General features: G+C 37.9%; 2 protein-coding genes and 2 long non-coding RNA genes across 4 annotated transcripts in view; 3 read left to right on the top strand and 1 right to left on the bottom strand.

The window, feature by feature from the left end:
- Nucleotides 1-3,440: 3,440 nt before the first annotated feature.
- On the top strand, nucleotides 3,441-6,242 carry LOC103520637 (ubiquitin carboxyl-terminal hydrolase 10-like; the record flags this gene model as incomplete). The annotated part of the gene is made up of 4 exons (XM_017448579.2): nucleotides 3,441-3,620; nucleotides 3,922-4,005; nucleotides 5,275-5,377; nucleotides 6,097-6,242. Coding segments are annotated over 4 exons (458 nt in total), but the record flags the coding sequence as incomplete, so codon positions are not given.
- A 184-nt stretch (nucleotides 6,243-6,426) lies between these two features.
- The window catches only part of LOC103520636 (ubiquitin carboxyl-terminal hydrolase 10-like), a 19,303-nt gene continuing 10,216 nt past the window's right edge, over nucleotides 6,427-15,513 (top strand). Inside the window, exons 1-2 of the mRNA XM_026831672.1 lie at nucleotides 6,427-6,439; nucleotides 6,560-6,616. Coding sequence (XP_026687473.1) covers nucleotides 6,427-6,439; nucleotides 6,560-6,616 — 70 coding nt within the window. The remainder of the gene's footprint in view (nucleotides 6,440-6,559; nucleotides 6,617-15,513) is intronic.
- The window catches only part of LOC113472098, a 10,482-nt gene continuing 2,411 nt past the window's right edge, over nucleotides 7,443-15,513 (bottom strand). Inside the window, exon 2 of the long non-coding RNA XR_003394555.1 lies at nucleotides 7,443-7,604. This is a non-coding gene — a long non-coding RNA (uncharacterized LOC113472098). The remainder of the gene's footprint in view (nucleotides 7,605-15,513) is intronic.
- Nucleotides 7,604-8,219, top strand: LOC113472096. Its single transcript, XR_003394553.1, has 2 exons — nucleotides 7,604-7,689; nucleotides 7,795-8,219. It is a non-coding gene; the product is annotated as an uncharacterized LOC113472096 (long non-coding RNA).

Raw genomic sequence — 15,513 nt, 5'->3', positions numbered from 1 at the left:
CAAAGTTGTGACATAATAACACAAAGAAACTGCATTTTTTTATTATTTTAATATTAATTTGGTAAAAATCATCCAAATGAGTTCACCAAATTGTTGTGGAAATTGTGTTAGGGTTAGGGTGTTTTTTCTTTTTAAACTTTCTATTTTAGTTTGTTTTTAACTAATTTGTTTCTTTAGTCTTTAGTTTATCCCACAACTATTAAGCCGGCCACTCGAGTGATTCTATATTCGAGTGGTGCGCAAAGTGTGGGTACATTATGTACTGCCTGTGGTTTGTGTAAAGTGGACACCCCTGTATTATTACGCTTGGTGTTTCCACTTAAGGGCATATTGGCACAGTTGTTCTACTTAAGGTCATTATGTACTGCCTGTGGTTTGTGTAAAGTGGACACCCCTGTATTATTACGCTTGGTGTTTCCCATTATGTACTGCCTGTGGTTTGTGTAAAGTGGACACCCCTGTATTATTACGCTTGGTGTTTCCACTTAAGGGCTTATTGGCACAGTTGTTCTACTTAAGGGCTTATTGGCACAGTTATTCTACTCAAGGGCTTATTGGCACAGTTATTCTACTTAAGGGCTTATTGGCACAGTTATTCTACTCAAGGGCTTATTGGCACAGTTGTTCTACTCAAGGGCTTATTGGCACAGTTATTCTACTCAAGGGCTTATTGGCACAGTTATTCTACTTAAGGGCTAATTGGCACAGTTATTCTACTCAAGGGCTTATTGGCACAGTTATTCTACTCAAGGGCTTATTGGCACAGTTATTCTACTCAAGGGCTTATTGGCACAGTTATTCTACTCAAGGGCTTATTGGCACAGTTATTCTACTCAAGGGCTTATTGGCACAGTTATTCACTTGCAAAGTGTGGGTACATTGGTGGTGTAGTGGTCAAAGCGCTCGCCTGGTAAACAGGAGGGCGTGGGTTCAATCCCAGCCGAGGTATGGAATTTTATCCTCAATATAATTTGAGAATTTGACCACAATAATAATAGTAGCCTACTGCTGGAGTAAAGGGACTTTTGAGTCCTATGCGAGCAGTATAAATAAGCACTATTATTATTATTACATTATGTACTGCCTGCGGTTTGTGTAAAGTGGACACCCCCCCTGTATTACTAGGCTTGGTGTTTTCCATTCAAGGGCTTACTGGCACAGTTATTGAACGTTTAACTGACCTGTGGGGCCGAGTAGTCAAAAACACTGACGCTCAATCCACTGGTGCTGGGTTCGAATCCCGACCGGGGCTTGAATTTACTTAGTAAACTGTAAATGCAGTTTCTTTGTGTTATTATATCACAACTTTGGTGCTTACTGCAGCATTGTAGGATTTTCCCAATATCTCAATAATCCTAACATCTGATGTTTACCTACCATACTATCACAACTTTGGTGCTTACTGCAGCATTGTAGGATTTTCCCAATATCTCAATAATCCTAACATCTGATGTTTACCTATCATACTGGCACCGGTCGCTATGCGCATTTATATGTCATAGCTACTCATTTTCCTCACGAGGCTGAGTGGGCCCCGCAACATCCAGTCACGGAGTCAATCATTTGCTTGATACAAATTTCTTGACCCCGCCGGGAATCGAACCCGGGTCTCCCGCGTGCAAGGCGAGTGCAGTGACCACTACGCCATGGGAGCTGACAAGACCTAGGTATAGAATAAAATCAATTTTCCTAAATGAAAGACCAATGCCAAATAAAGGATAGCTTAACTCTAGGTCAACAAAGGCATATTCTAATATGAAAAACTAAGACGCCGATTTCCAAGTATCAAAATGGATGGCTGAAGGAAAAAAAAAAGGAATACAAAACCTTTCCTAACCAAAAGAAACTTACCAGCACAGGAACATAAGCCTTCTGGAAACTAGAAATACCCAATATAATCTTATAAACCATCCAGGTAATTCAAAACAATCTAAACTTCCAATTAAAAATGTCCTACGTTAGGGATACCTAAAGTTTCTAGCAGGAATACGTATAAGCCTAACACTGGAAACTGTGTTAAACCCTCCAAGTAAAAGCAATCTAAACCTTCTCCGAAGGAAAACAGATGATGGACAAAGATAAATTTGCTCCAACGAGCAGAATAGCAATGAGATAAGAAACCTCTTCTCGTGATAAGAAACTGTTTCAGTGCAACAGACGTTCCACTGTCTCTTCCCCGGGTTTGGTGTGGACCTTTTAAAATTCCCTTCCGGACGACTGAACTCTGATTATTTTCCCTTCCAGGGTGTGAAATCTTGTACCGGCTCCCTCGCAGCCTCAGGGACACTGCCCGTATTATTGCTATTTCAACTTTAGTCTTTATCCACCCTGATAACTGGCTGACACACGGCTTCCATTTTGAACTAAACTTAGTGTTGAGGCAATTCTTTTTAGTGAATACTTTTACCCATTTATTTTGAAAAACTTGCCCAATTTTACATTTTTCCTTTGAAAATATCAATAAATTTAATAGTATTGCTCCGCTATAACTGTAGTAATAGAAAGTAATAAACTAGTTTATGTTGGGGGGAAAAATATACAGGGCTTTTGACATTGAGAATGTCACCAGAGAGCAGTAGCCAGTCAAGAAAGTTCGACAGTCTCTATAATTATTCAACAAAGATTTGTTTGGTTAAATGCCGGAAAAGAAAATTCTAACCAGTGTTTAAGTCCCCCCCCACATGGAGTCAGCAGACTGTAGCATTGTGTTTCTAGTTATAGTCAGCGTTACACCTGTGGTACAGCAATGATCACACGTTTATACAGGATGGACTACACTCGACTGTTCTAGTTGTGTTCTCCACGCCTGGGTGAGATCTGCGTTCCCTGAGGAGTTGATACAGGGTCACACCTCTTTACCCTGTATCTTAGTTTGGGAACGTACATTCTACGAAATTTATCAATTCGTGGCGTTAATAAAAGTTAAAACTGACGACTCTTTTCGGTCGTTCAATTATTCTGCTGCGACGCTGTCTGAGTGCTGTCTGAGTTTTGTAAATTGTTTTATTTTATTACAAATGGTGTTACCTACCTCGGTTCGTTTGTTTGTGCGCAAGCGTTTCTGCGCATTTTGACATTAAGTCTGACGTCACAACTCTTTGAACTTTTTAATTAAAACGGCAATTGAAAATTGTTCGACCTTTTAAAGTTACTTTTTCGTACTTTTGACCTCAGATTTGGATTTTTCACAACTTTTTACGTAGGAATCGACCTTTTATTCATAATTTTTACCCAACTGCAACTGCTCCATTATTCTGCTGCGACGCTGTCTGAGTGCTGTCTGAGTTTTGTAAATTGTTTTATTCAATAATAGTAGTAGCCTACTGCTGGAGTAAAGGGACTTTTCAGTCCTATGCGAGCAGTATAAATAAGCACTATTATTATCATTATTACAAATAAATCAAATCTTATCTGACTTAATTTTTCTCTTCCTCCCGCAGGTCTCGAAGGCGTGACCTCGACCAAAACGAACCAGGAGACCGAAGCGTACCAGACGGTCACCATCGAAGAGTTACCATTCGTTCTGTTGCTGCACCTGAAGTGTTTCGACTACAAGTCGCACTCGTGTCACAAGATACAGAAGGCTCTCGATTTCCCCGTTCTACTTAGCTTGGAACCAAGTGAGTCTATTTTTTTAAAAATCTTGTTTTGTTTTTTCGTTTTGTTTTGATTTTTTTTTTTTCCCTCAAGATTAGTGTTCGACCGCTGTTTTTATTTCATAGCAATGAAACAACCGCCACATTTGACCTTTTGTAATTTAATCGGACGGCAATCGAACCCGCGGCCTAGCGCTTACATGGCTGACGCGCTGCCCTTCAAGCTACCTAGGTTGTTATATTTCACTTGTTCATTACTTTGGTTGGATGTATTTTTTATTCTAATAGTAATAATAATGATGGTGTATTGTGTTGTGTTTTTCAGGACTATTGTCAAGTGGTAAGAACAAGAAGCTGAGCGGAGGTCCCCCGAACGGACCCAAAAATAAACAATACAAACTGTTTGCTGGTAAGTTTACTGGTTTACATCACTAGATTGATCCTTTATATCGCTCACTGCTTTACATCTTTACATCAGTAGATCGATCCTTTATATCGTTCTTAGGGGGAATGTTAGTGAGGGTCTACACAAGAAGTTACTAACGCACTAAAAACAAAGAAGATTAAAAAAAGTTTCATATTGACTGATTTTATGCTGAATCTTGTGGCAAATCTTTAGTGAGAGAAGTTTGTTGAACATCATTTTTCTCTATTTTTTTCGAACAATATACTGAAACTTGCATTTTTTTTTTTTTTTTTAATATCTAAAATTTGCTTTTTTTTTTTTTTTTTTTATTAGATGATGAACAACCATTACGTAATGTGTATCAAGGGGTTTTTTTCCCTCCTCTCAAGATGAGTGTTTCACCGCCGTTTTTATTTCGTACCTAGTAATGAAACAACTGCTACATTAGACTCTTTTTCTTCTTCGCCTTTCCCCGTGTACAGGACGGGGTCGGCGATTTTCGTCAGCCTCTCAATCAGCCCTAGCTAGTAGGGTGGTTGCTTTAGGTTGACATTTGGTTTTGGCTACAAATTTTACAAGTGGGTGTCCTTCGCACTCAACCTCAGAATAAGAATAACATAGAAGGAGGGTTTGGGTCTTTTTACATAATTATCAAGGTCGAAGGACAGACAGTTCACGAACAGCTGACTAACCAAATTTGTTTAGTCAGCTGACAAAACTCTTCTCTCATTGGTGGAAATTTTCTGAAAAATATTGAAATCTTTGTTTACATTTTGCAGTCCCAGTCTGTATTTTCAATTTCCCCCGATTTCTGAACGGTTTTATAAAGTCAATAATGGATATTTGATAAAAATTTACTTAGAAGTTGTTAAAAGTAAAAGTTTCGTAAAAAAGCAGAAATAATGTTTCAAAATTTCTGTAAAAATCATCCTACCCAGGAAATTATTCATGGTCCGGCATTGGTACCAAATCAGCTGATATATAACCTTCGATTTGAAAAGTGCCTTTCGTTTTGGTCCTAAACCCTCCTTCTATGTTATTCTTATTCTGAGCACTCAACCTTTAGCAAGGGAAATATGATGTTTACAAAATAATTAGTAGAAACAAGTAATGTACTATTTATGTCTCATGATACAAATTTCTTGACACCGCCGGGAATCGAACCCGGGTCTCCCGCGTGCAAGGCGAGCGCAGTGACCACTACGCCATGGGAGCTCACTAAAAATAATTAGTAGAAATAAGTAATGTACTATTTATATCTTGTGGTTTCAGTGGTGTATCATGACGGCAAAGAGGCCAGCAAGGGCCACTACATCACGGACGTGTTTCACGTCGGATACTCGGGCTGGATTCGATACGATGATGCCAACGTGAGGTTTGTCATGGAACAGGAGGTACTGCATCCGAGACCACCCCGAGTTCCCTACATACTCTACTACCGACGTGCCGACACTATAGGTAAGTGAAAGTAACAGTCTGACGTGTGTGTGTGTGTGTGAATAGAACACAGATTTCTATCGTATTGCGGAACTTGAAAAAATCTCACTTAAAAAAAAGAAGAAAATAACCAAAAAAATTAAAGTGCAATAATCTGGCACGCCCGAAACTAATTCATATTTGGCACAGGTCGGTACAACCAATCCAAATCCTAACATAAAGTCATGCTACAGCTACAGACACTACATCACGGACGTGTTTCACGTCGGATACTCGGGCTGGATTCGATACGATGATGCCAACGTGAGGTTTGTCATGGAACAGGAGGTACTGCATCCGAGACCACCCCGAGTTCCCTACATTCTCTACTACCGACGTGCCGACACTATAGGTAAGTGAAAGTAACAGTTTGACGTGTGTGTGAATAGCACACAGATTTCTATCGTATTGCGAAACTTGAAAAAATTTCACTTAAAAAAAAAGAAGAAAAAAAAAACGTTTGGCTAGAACTTTATCCCAAACAGTCCGAGACCACCCCGAGTTCCCTACATTCTCTACTACCGACGTGCCGACACTATAGGTAAGTGAAAGTAACAGTCTGACGTGTGTGTGTGTGAATAGCACACGAGTTTCTATCAGACTATATAGCAACGTGAGGTTTGTCATGGAACAGGAGGTACTGCATCCGAGACCACCCCGAGTTCCCTACATTCTCTACTACCGACGTGCCGACACTATAGGTAAGTGAAAGTAACAGTCTGACGTGTGTGTGAATAGCACACAGATTTCTATCGTATTGCGAAACTTGAAAAAATCTCACTTAAAAAAGAAAAAGAAAAAAACGTTTGGCTAGAACTTTATCCCAAACAGATAAGGCTCGTTCTCGGAACGGCTAGCTTTCTCCTCACCCTAATCCTCTTCTTCAATAACAATTTCAGGACAATAAAACTCTGTTGTTTTCGACATCTTTTACGTCAACTGTTAACAATGATATTGCAAGGTGTTCAAAGGGTTTTCTTCCTCAATTTTATGTCATAACTTTTGCAAAGAGCGTTTTTTTTTTTACGGAAGTGCGGACCAGCATCTTTTTTTGGATCAGCTAGTCGTGCGTGAAGGTAAGATATTGAGAAGGTCTCCAGTGTGAAGGAAGCCTTGGATCAGCTAGTCGTGCGTGAAGGTAGGAGTAAGGGAAAAGATGGCGAAGAAGTCCAAAATAGGACGTGTACTTTATTAAACCTTTATGCCTAATGGTGGGTCCAGACTTGTGCAATGCAATGAAATTCGTTAGTTTGGACGTGTTCGAGAAAGTTGCAGCAAAGTTTTTTGAACATTGCAGCAAACGTTTGTGGGTATCCGAGAGGTTGGCGGTTTTCTGGCGAATGTCTTTGATGTGCGTTGCACTATTATTTTTATTATTATTATTATTTTTTTTTTATTTATTATTTTTTTAATGAAGTATTTTGTACAGTTGAACATAGAAGAAAGTTTGTGTGTTGAAGTGAATTTAAATATTGAAGTTTTATCTTGGAAAGGGGATACGACACTCTCCTTCTTTTACGAAATTTTATCTTGAGAGATTTGTAAATAAGCACTATTAAATCTATTTCTTTGTGAGTCACAAATGTTATCAAAGATTTATACAAAAATTCACACATTTTATCAATTTAGGCCAAGCTAAGATTATTTTGGGATCTGGAAGGATAAAACTTCGATATTTTCGTTCTTTTTGTAAGTACCCATAGGTTTCTTATCTATTTTTATGATTTTCTACGTTTTTTTTTCATACCTAGTTATCTTCTTTTTGAAACACAAGGGGAAGAAAAGAGAATGTTGTAGTTTATGAAAATTTTATTCTCTTCGAATTTACCTAGTAGTGACGACAATATCTATATCTTTCAAGCAAGAAAATTCTTGTGAATTTTTCTGGAAGGATAAAACTTCGATATTTTCGTTCTTTTTGTAAGTACCCATAGGTTTCTTATCTATTTTTATGATTTTCTACGTTTTTTTCATACCTAGTTATCTTCTTTTTGAAACACAAGGGGAAGAAAAGAGAATGTTGTAGTTTATGGAAATTTTATTCTCTTCGAATTTACCTATTAGTGACGACAATATTCCTTTCAAACAAGAAAATTCTTTTGAAATTCTTAAAAATGTACGAGTACCTAATAAAAGAAATAAAACTAGAAAATGATAAATTTTTTGCATGTTATACCAACCTCAATAATCGGATGGACTTCGGATCTAGAGGTTGGTGGTTCGAGTCTAAGTCAAGTTATTAAATTTAGCAAAGTGTAATAATAAATTGGGGAATGACAATTTTTGTGACAAGCATTCCTGCTTTATAAAATTGAGGTTGGTGGTTCGAGTCTAAGTCAAGTTATTAAATTTAGCAAAGTGTAATAATAAATTGGGGAATGACAATTTTTGTGACAAGCATCCCTGCTTATAAAATTTGTAGTTTTTACCTATATCAAAGTTTTCTAGTCCCATCTCTTGAACTTTTGGTCGAAAAATTGTGTAAAATTTCAGACTAAATTTTGCCACTTGCGGCGGTTAGTCACGCGTGTATAGTAGACTTCAGATCTGGAGGTTGGTGGTTCGAGTCCAAGTCAGGTCGGAAAATTGAGGTGTATTAATCGGGAATTGACATTTGTGACGAGCATTTATGCTTTGTAGATTCGGGGGGGATCCGACTTGCGTCCCGACTGTGAAATCCGAGTTGCGTCCGTCCGATTTGCGTCCCATTTCTGAAGTTTATCATCCGAGTTGCGTCCCTGAGCTACCTGAGCTAGAACTATGTACTATATAACGGTACTTGTTCAGAAGTTACGTCGGATCCGACTTGCGTCCCGACTGTGAAATCCGAGTTGCGTCCGTCCGATTTGCGTCCCATTTCTGAAGTTTATCATCCGAGTTGCGTCTCTGAACTAGAACTATGTACTTTATATACTTATCCTAGTTTGAAGGTATAATTATGTACATGTAGTACATGGTGACAAAAAAAAAAAGACTGTACAGTGTACACAGCATTTTTTCAGCTTTCATCATGTACCTAGGTACCTGCATACATTCAATAACGTTGAAAATCTAACGGTACTTGTTCAGAAGTTACGTCAATGGAATGTTGCTATAAAAGGAGCTGTCACAAATGAGCAGTGACCAGTGTTCTAATAGGGTTAGGTTAAACGCAAAAAAGAGCTTTCACAATTTGAGCAGTGACCAGTGTTATAGGGTTAGGTTAAACGCAAAAGACAAGTACAAAAATAATAGCAATAGCGTTCATGTTCATAGTTTGTTCCTATAGGCCTATACCTATAGCATACAGAAGTTATAGGATACTGTATAGGTACAGTTTTTTTTGGTCACACTGTTCGTTATATACTTATTTATTTACTTTATGGTCTCAAGTATATAGGTTCAATCTCAGGTACCGGAGACGCAACTCGGATGACCTTTTTTTGAGTTGGGACGCAAATCGGATGATTTGGGATTTTCGGACGCATCTGGTGTTCCTCCATAGATTCGTACAAGTTTAACCCAACTTTTAGGGCTGTTTGCTATTAAAATGCCACAATTAATTAACACAATTAAAATGCCTTTTATTTTTTTAATGAATTTGATTTTTAATTAAAAGTGGAATGAAAATGTTGGACAAAAGTGCAAAGTTAAGTTTATGTTTGTCAAATTTTAACCGCGTTTTTCTTCGCACAAGAAATCTATTTATGTGTTTTTTGAATGTCTGTTAATTTTTTCCATTATTTTTCCTTTTTATCATCTGATGAATGAGTCACCTTTTAAAGTATGTTAAGAATGATGTAAAAAATAACTAAATAATCATAAAAAGTAATTGAAATAATTGAATAGGGCATCCCTAAAAGGGATTTAAGTTTGCATACGCAACCATTCTGTTATGTTTGTCAAATTTTAACCGCGTTTTTCTTCGCACAAGAAATCTATTTATGTGTTTTTTGAATGTCTGTTAATTTTTTCCATTATTTTTCTTTTTTATCGTCTGATGAATGAGTCACCTTTTAAAGTATGCTAAGAATGATGTAAAAAATAACTTATTTTTCCTTTTTATCATCTGATGAATGAGTAACCTTTTAAAGTGTGTTAAGAATGATGTAAAAAAATAACTAAATAATCATGAAAAGTAATTGAAATAAATGAATAGGGCATCCCTAAAAGGGATTTAAGTTTGCATACTCAACCATTCTGTTATACTTATTAAGGGTGCCAGTACACTGTGGACTTTTTGCTAGACTTGATCTCGTGAGACCAACTCTAGCGAAAAAGTCCACAGTGTACTGGCACCTTTCTATGGACAATGAACTGAAATTTTTTATTTAAATAAAAGTAAAATTCTTGTAAATATAATTTTTGTGATAGCCTTTATGCAGTATATCATGCTTAGTTTTAGTTTCTTCTGGTGTCAGCAAAATAAAATATAGTTGTGCTCTATGTCCGGTGTGATCCATAAATAGATCACACCAGAAATTACCCAAATTAGGGCTCCGTGCCTAGCGCTAATTCGTGTTTTTATGCTTCGTACACAATGTGTTAACCTTAATCTTTTGAGCAGTAATTTGACTATTATTTTATGTCACTTGTAGGGTGATAGGATTTGAACCACATGAACTTTTACTCCAAGACCATGGAATCATGCATGCTAAGGAGAAGATTCTACAGTAATTTATTCATAATTAGCTAAATCCCCTTCATTTCTTCCCAGAGTCTTAGCAAAATTCAAGAGCTTGAACTGTTAGAGATGCTGTGCCACTATATGTCCTCGTCAAATGACAACTGTGTGAGTCAGGTAGTCAAGAATGCAGTGTATATGTTCCTCTTCCCTCCATCACACTCACACAGGTCTCGTCTATTAGTCAAACTGGTGTCTATGGCCATATGTACGAGTAATTACCAAGTGTTAATATCCACTGGTAAGTATAGCTTTTATTTTTCTATTAACCTTTCATAAGTACTTTTTGTGGGCCATATTTGAGTTTCAAACTTCATGCAGGCCTCAGTAAAAAAAAAGAAAAAAAAAAACAACTGCCTAGTTAGCTTTGAGGGCAGCATATATGCCTTGTAAGCTCTAGGTCACGGGTTTGATTTCCACCTGGGGTGGATGTTATTCTGAACAGACCAGGTTCATTCATGAAACAGTTGACATTTTCCAATCCTGTCTTCCTTCTCTCTTTGCTTTTGGAACGATAAGACCCTAGCACTCTTAGCTGTTACAGTTCCCTCTATCAAACCTCTTTAAAAAAAGTCCAAGCACCCCTGTATCTTTTTTAAAGAGGGTTGATAGAGGGTGAAATGTAACTGCTAAGGTTTTTTTTATAAAGAGTTTGACAGAGGGAACTGTAACTGCTATGGTCTTATCGTCCCGAAATCGAAGAGGGAAGGAAGACAGGATAGGAGAAAGCCAGCCGTTCCGAGAACGAACATTATCCCATCAGGATAAAATCCGCCCCAGGCGGGAATCAAACCCGCGGCCTAGCGCTTACAAGGCAGACGCACTACCAACTAAGCTAACTAGACTGGCAAAGAAAGAAAGAACATCTTTTGAAGGGAACAAAATGAAAAGTAGGTATTGGCTTTAACTGTACATACTTTTCACCCTATCATTGTCTTTTCCTTTCTTAAAATTTCAGATAGTGAGCATTGCGAAGGACGGTAAAGCATTTGTGTGGAATAGTAAAAACGGATCTCTGAGTAAAGAACTCAAGTGGAACACTCCAGACAATATCAAATATCTGTTCAAACGTTGTAGGTAAGTTATGGCCTTTTCATTAAAAGTTTGAATAGATTTCTTTTCTTTAAGAGAATTCCAAAGCCTGTAGCTTTGCAAATTTAGGATTCCCAAATTTGTGAGTAGGTACAAATATTTTGTTCAATAACAGTCCGTTCACATTATACGAAACGAAGAAACGTTCGGAAAATTTGTAACTTTGAAAGTTTGGACGAATAAATATTCGTGTGAGGAATTCGAGTGATTGAAGAAACTTTGAATTCCAATTCCTATGTTGTGCTGTAGGAGATATTTGAATCCTCGTACATATGTAGGATATTGGGGAGAGAAAATAACCACGAATAGATCAGAAAATATAGTTGTAGAGATCGGAAAATAAAAGGACTTAACTAATCCTGAGTTCAGGAAATACTGGCCTGTGTAAATCAAATGGGTGACGTCAAAGAAAACCCTCGACAGTCTTGACACTGTGTTAACTCTCAGTGTGGTAAGATCGGCCATTTGTCTGACATATCTAACAGTTTTGCCCATTGTACAAAAAGGAGAAGAAAATTGTGTGTATCCAGCCCACAAATTTCGCTAAGTGCCGAAATCCATTAAGATAGGAAGAGCTATTGTACCCATTCGTGGCTAAATGTTTTTAGTCCTAGCTGACAATGTAAGACACAATTAGGTACATTAAATTAAAATGAAAATCATTGAATATGACTGCTCTTTTGTTGTTTCTGTATGTAAATTTTTGCGTCTCTCTAAAAACATTTGTATTGGGGACTTAGCTCATTTCGGATCATAGTATATGAATGCATTCATATACTAAAATGTAAAACAAAAACCCCAGAGTGCCATTTCAAAAACCACCTGCACCTGCAAAATGTCTACCCTTCGTTATGTCAATACTGTGCCCTAAATCACCAAAGTATGGAAAAGTATCTGACAAGTAGTCTAATAGCCAATGGAAAAGCAGAATTTTGAATTTGGACGAATCATATTGAAATATGGAATTCATCACTCGCCTGGATACGGCAAAACAACCAAGTTGTGTTTTCTTTTGCTCTCCAAAGAAAATAAGTTTTCAAGTGAAATTAGGTCGTTTTTTATAGCGATTTTTTGCAAGTGCATGTTTTTTGATGTGATCTTTCGTTTTCTGAACTTAGTTTTTGCATAGACATTGTGCTTGTGTGTGAATTTTGAGCTTTCACATATTACATAGAGACATTACGAAAATTTATCGATTTTAGCCAGTCACTTTTTGCCCCAAATTTAATAACTCTGAAAATTTTCGATTCTGTGTTTCATTTTCTCATTGCTTTAGCAGCCATGTATTAAGTGGCGAGTAAGTGATGAGTGAGGGAAAGGGTGAGGATCCCCCGGATGGGGGGAAACTCACGGACAAGATGAAAGAGAAGGACAAGGAGATACTTTTGTATCAAGAGCATTTAGAATATGATACATACAGGGTGATTGTGCAAGCTAAGCGTACGAATGAAAACAAGCCCAACTTTGTAAGTAACCAGAAAGCTGGTCAGCTGATTGGTGAGAAAGTGACGGAGAGAGCGAATGTGACCGAGATTCGTCGTCTACACCGTGGTAAGTTGTTGGTCGTGTGCTCCTCGGCCAAGACAGCCAATGAGATAGTGTCCGATCCTGAGATAAGAAGTCTGTACAACCCATTCATTCCGTTTGCCTTATGTGAGGAGAACTGCTGTACTGAGAGATATCGATGATGATTTTGATGATGCGACATTGAGAGAATATTGACGCGAGGCAATACCGTATCCTGTCTGTCCAGAGATTGGAATAGAAGAGTTTGTGAATGAAGGTGAGGTAAACTTTTGTGAGACCAGGAGTGTGAAAGGTGACTTTTCGAAGGTCAAGAGATGCCTGCATATGTGAGATTATTCCTACTGCCGTATGGAGTGTGTACCCTTCACTCAACGGCGTCGTTTCAATGTTTCAACTGCGCCCGCTTTGTCTCACACCAAGCAAGTTCTGTAAGAACAACCCCCCTATGTAAGATTTGCTTCCAGCCCGATGGTAGATAACGATCATCAATGTTAGCAGCCCAGTTACCTGTATCAACTGTAAAGGGGTCACAAGCCCTTGGAACCATGTTGTCCGGAACTCAACCGTCAGAAGAAAGATTAAAGAGCTACAAAGTACCCGAAATTTAGATTTCCACGAAGCCGCCCAGTTTGTGCCATCTGTCCGATCATCACCGTACGCTGTCAAAACTCAGAACTCATTTGCTGCCCCTTGAGTTGTGAGAAATGAAGACTTCCCTTCCCTTGGGGTAATCGTACTCAAACTGAGGACCTGATTGAGAAATATGTTCCCCCCGCGCCTACCCTACATGTCTAATGCTGCTCTACGGAAGGAGAAGAATAAGAGATACAGTAAGGAGATGAATGATGTAAGCAGACAGAATAAAAGAAGAGATATAGAAGAGAACGAAGTACACCATCAGAAGGAGAATAATGAAGCAAAGAAAATGAAACAAAGTTGTGGAAAGTGAAAATTAATTTCAAGGAAGACGATCTGAATACAAGCAGGCCAGAAATTGAAAGTGGGCCGTGGCGTTCATGATGAGCAGAGATATAGAAAATCAAAATATGTTAATGCCAGTCAACATTCGAATGAATCTGATTTCAATATGGATATGCTTACAGCCAGGAGTCTACTGGTGATCATAATGTTCAGTACTCGTATGAATGTTATGCTGCATGTCTATAATGTTAATTTGTATCAAGGAGGTCAAGTATTGAGGTCCTGACCTAAGTTGGACTTGATACCTACGCCGGGATTTATACCTGGGGTTTTTTTTTTTTTTTTTTTTTTTTTTTTAATTTATTTATTATTATCTTTTTTATTCCGCTTAGACTACCTATTTATTATTTCGATTTTTTGTATTACTTATTATCCATCCATTATCAATTTATGTCAGTACTAAACAACAATCTTTCGGATTATTTAGGTCCTACAGTGTTACAGTGGAACTGTAATGGTTTTCTTATGCGAAAAAATGAATTTGCTATGCTTATTAAAGAAATTAAACCATTAATCCTTTGTATTCAGGAATCTCACCTGCTACCTACTAAAGTCATCAATGATTTTCGGAGCTTTCATATCTATAGAAACGACTACCTGGATGGTGACATCGCTTGTGGAGGAGTTATGCTTATGATTCATAAGTGTGCGTACTCTCAGCGTGTTCCCGTAGTGAGTAATCATCAAGTAATTGCTGCCAGAGTGAAGACGTCCAGACTCAACTTCGAACTAACGGTATGTTCTATTTATCTTAACCCTGATCAAGACAGAAGATTGCAAGAAGACCAACTTGCACACATTGTTTCTCAATTACCTAGACCATACCTATTATGTGGAGACTTTAATGCACATAACCCCATGTGGGGGAGTTTACGTAGAGATCACAATGGCAAACAGGTTGAAAAGTTTCTGTTGGGAAATGATGATACCGTTTTATTGAACAGGAACGAGGTCACGCATGTGAACTTTTCCTATGGGACATTATCATGCATTGATCTGACGCTGTGCAGTCAGTCTATTGTGAGTGAGATAGAATGGTCTGTACATAATGATTTGTGCTTTTCTGATCACTACCCCATACTGATTAAGTTTGCAAATAAGAATATGAACGAAGGTGAACCTAGTGATGATCAGATGGCAGGAAAGATTTGGCTTTTTAAGAGAGCAAATTGGGGTGAATACCAAATGAACATTACTTTTCATGACCAGATGGATGAGATTAGAGACGCTAATGACTGTTTAAATTTGATTAACCAGGATATATTGAAAGCGGCGAAGAAAACCATCCCTCAGCTTGATACAAGGAAATACAAGCGTTACGTACCTTGGTGGTGTGACGAAATACAGGATGCGATCAAGAAGAGAAGGAAAGCGCTACGTCTTTACAGGAGGAATCCGATTCAAGCCAACTTCATTGAGTTCAAAAGATGTCGGGCCTTTGCTAGGAATCTGATTAAGGTAAAACAGGATGAATCTTGGAATAAGTTTGTATCCGAAATTGATAAGCCTCTAACTACTTCTGATATGTGGAATCATTTGAAAAAAGTTAAAAAAGGAAAGAGGATTTATAATCCTATCCCTGCTTTGGAAAACTCGAGCTCAGAAGTCGTGACTGATAGGAAAGTAATTACGGAGATTTTGGCAGATAATTACGTACAAAATTCTACTGACGCTGTGTACTGTCGTGAGTTTATTCAATACAGAAATGGTAAGGCACATTTGCTAGCTTGTCCAACTGAAACTGAAAATGAGCCCTATAATCTACCATTCAC

Source organism: Diaphorina citri, unplaced genomic scaffold, assembly GCF_000475195.1.
Source record: "Diaphorina citri unplaced genomic scaffold, Diaci psyllid genome assembly version 1.1 scaffold3872, whole genome shotgun sequence".
Lineage (NCBI taxonomy): Eukaryota > Metazoa > Arthropoda > Insecta > Hemiptera > Psyllidae > Diaphorina > Diaphorina citri.
Note: the sequence above shows the minus strand (reverse complement) of the source record. Positions and strands in the feature narration are given on the sequence as shown.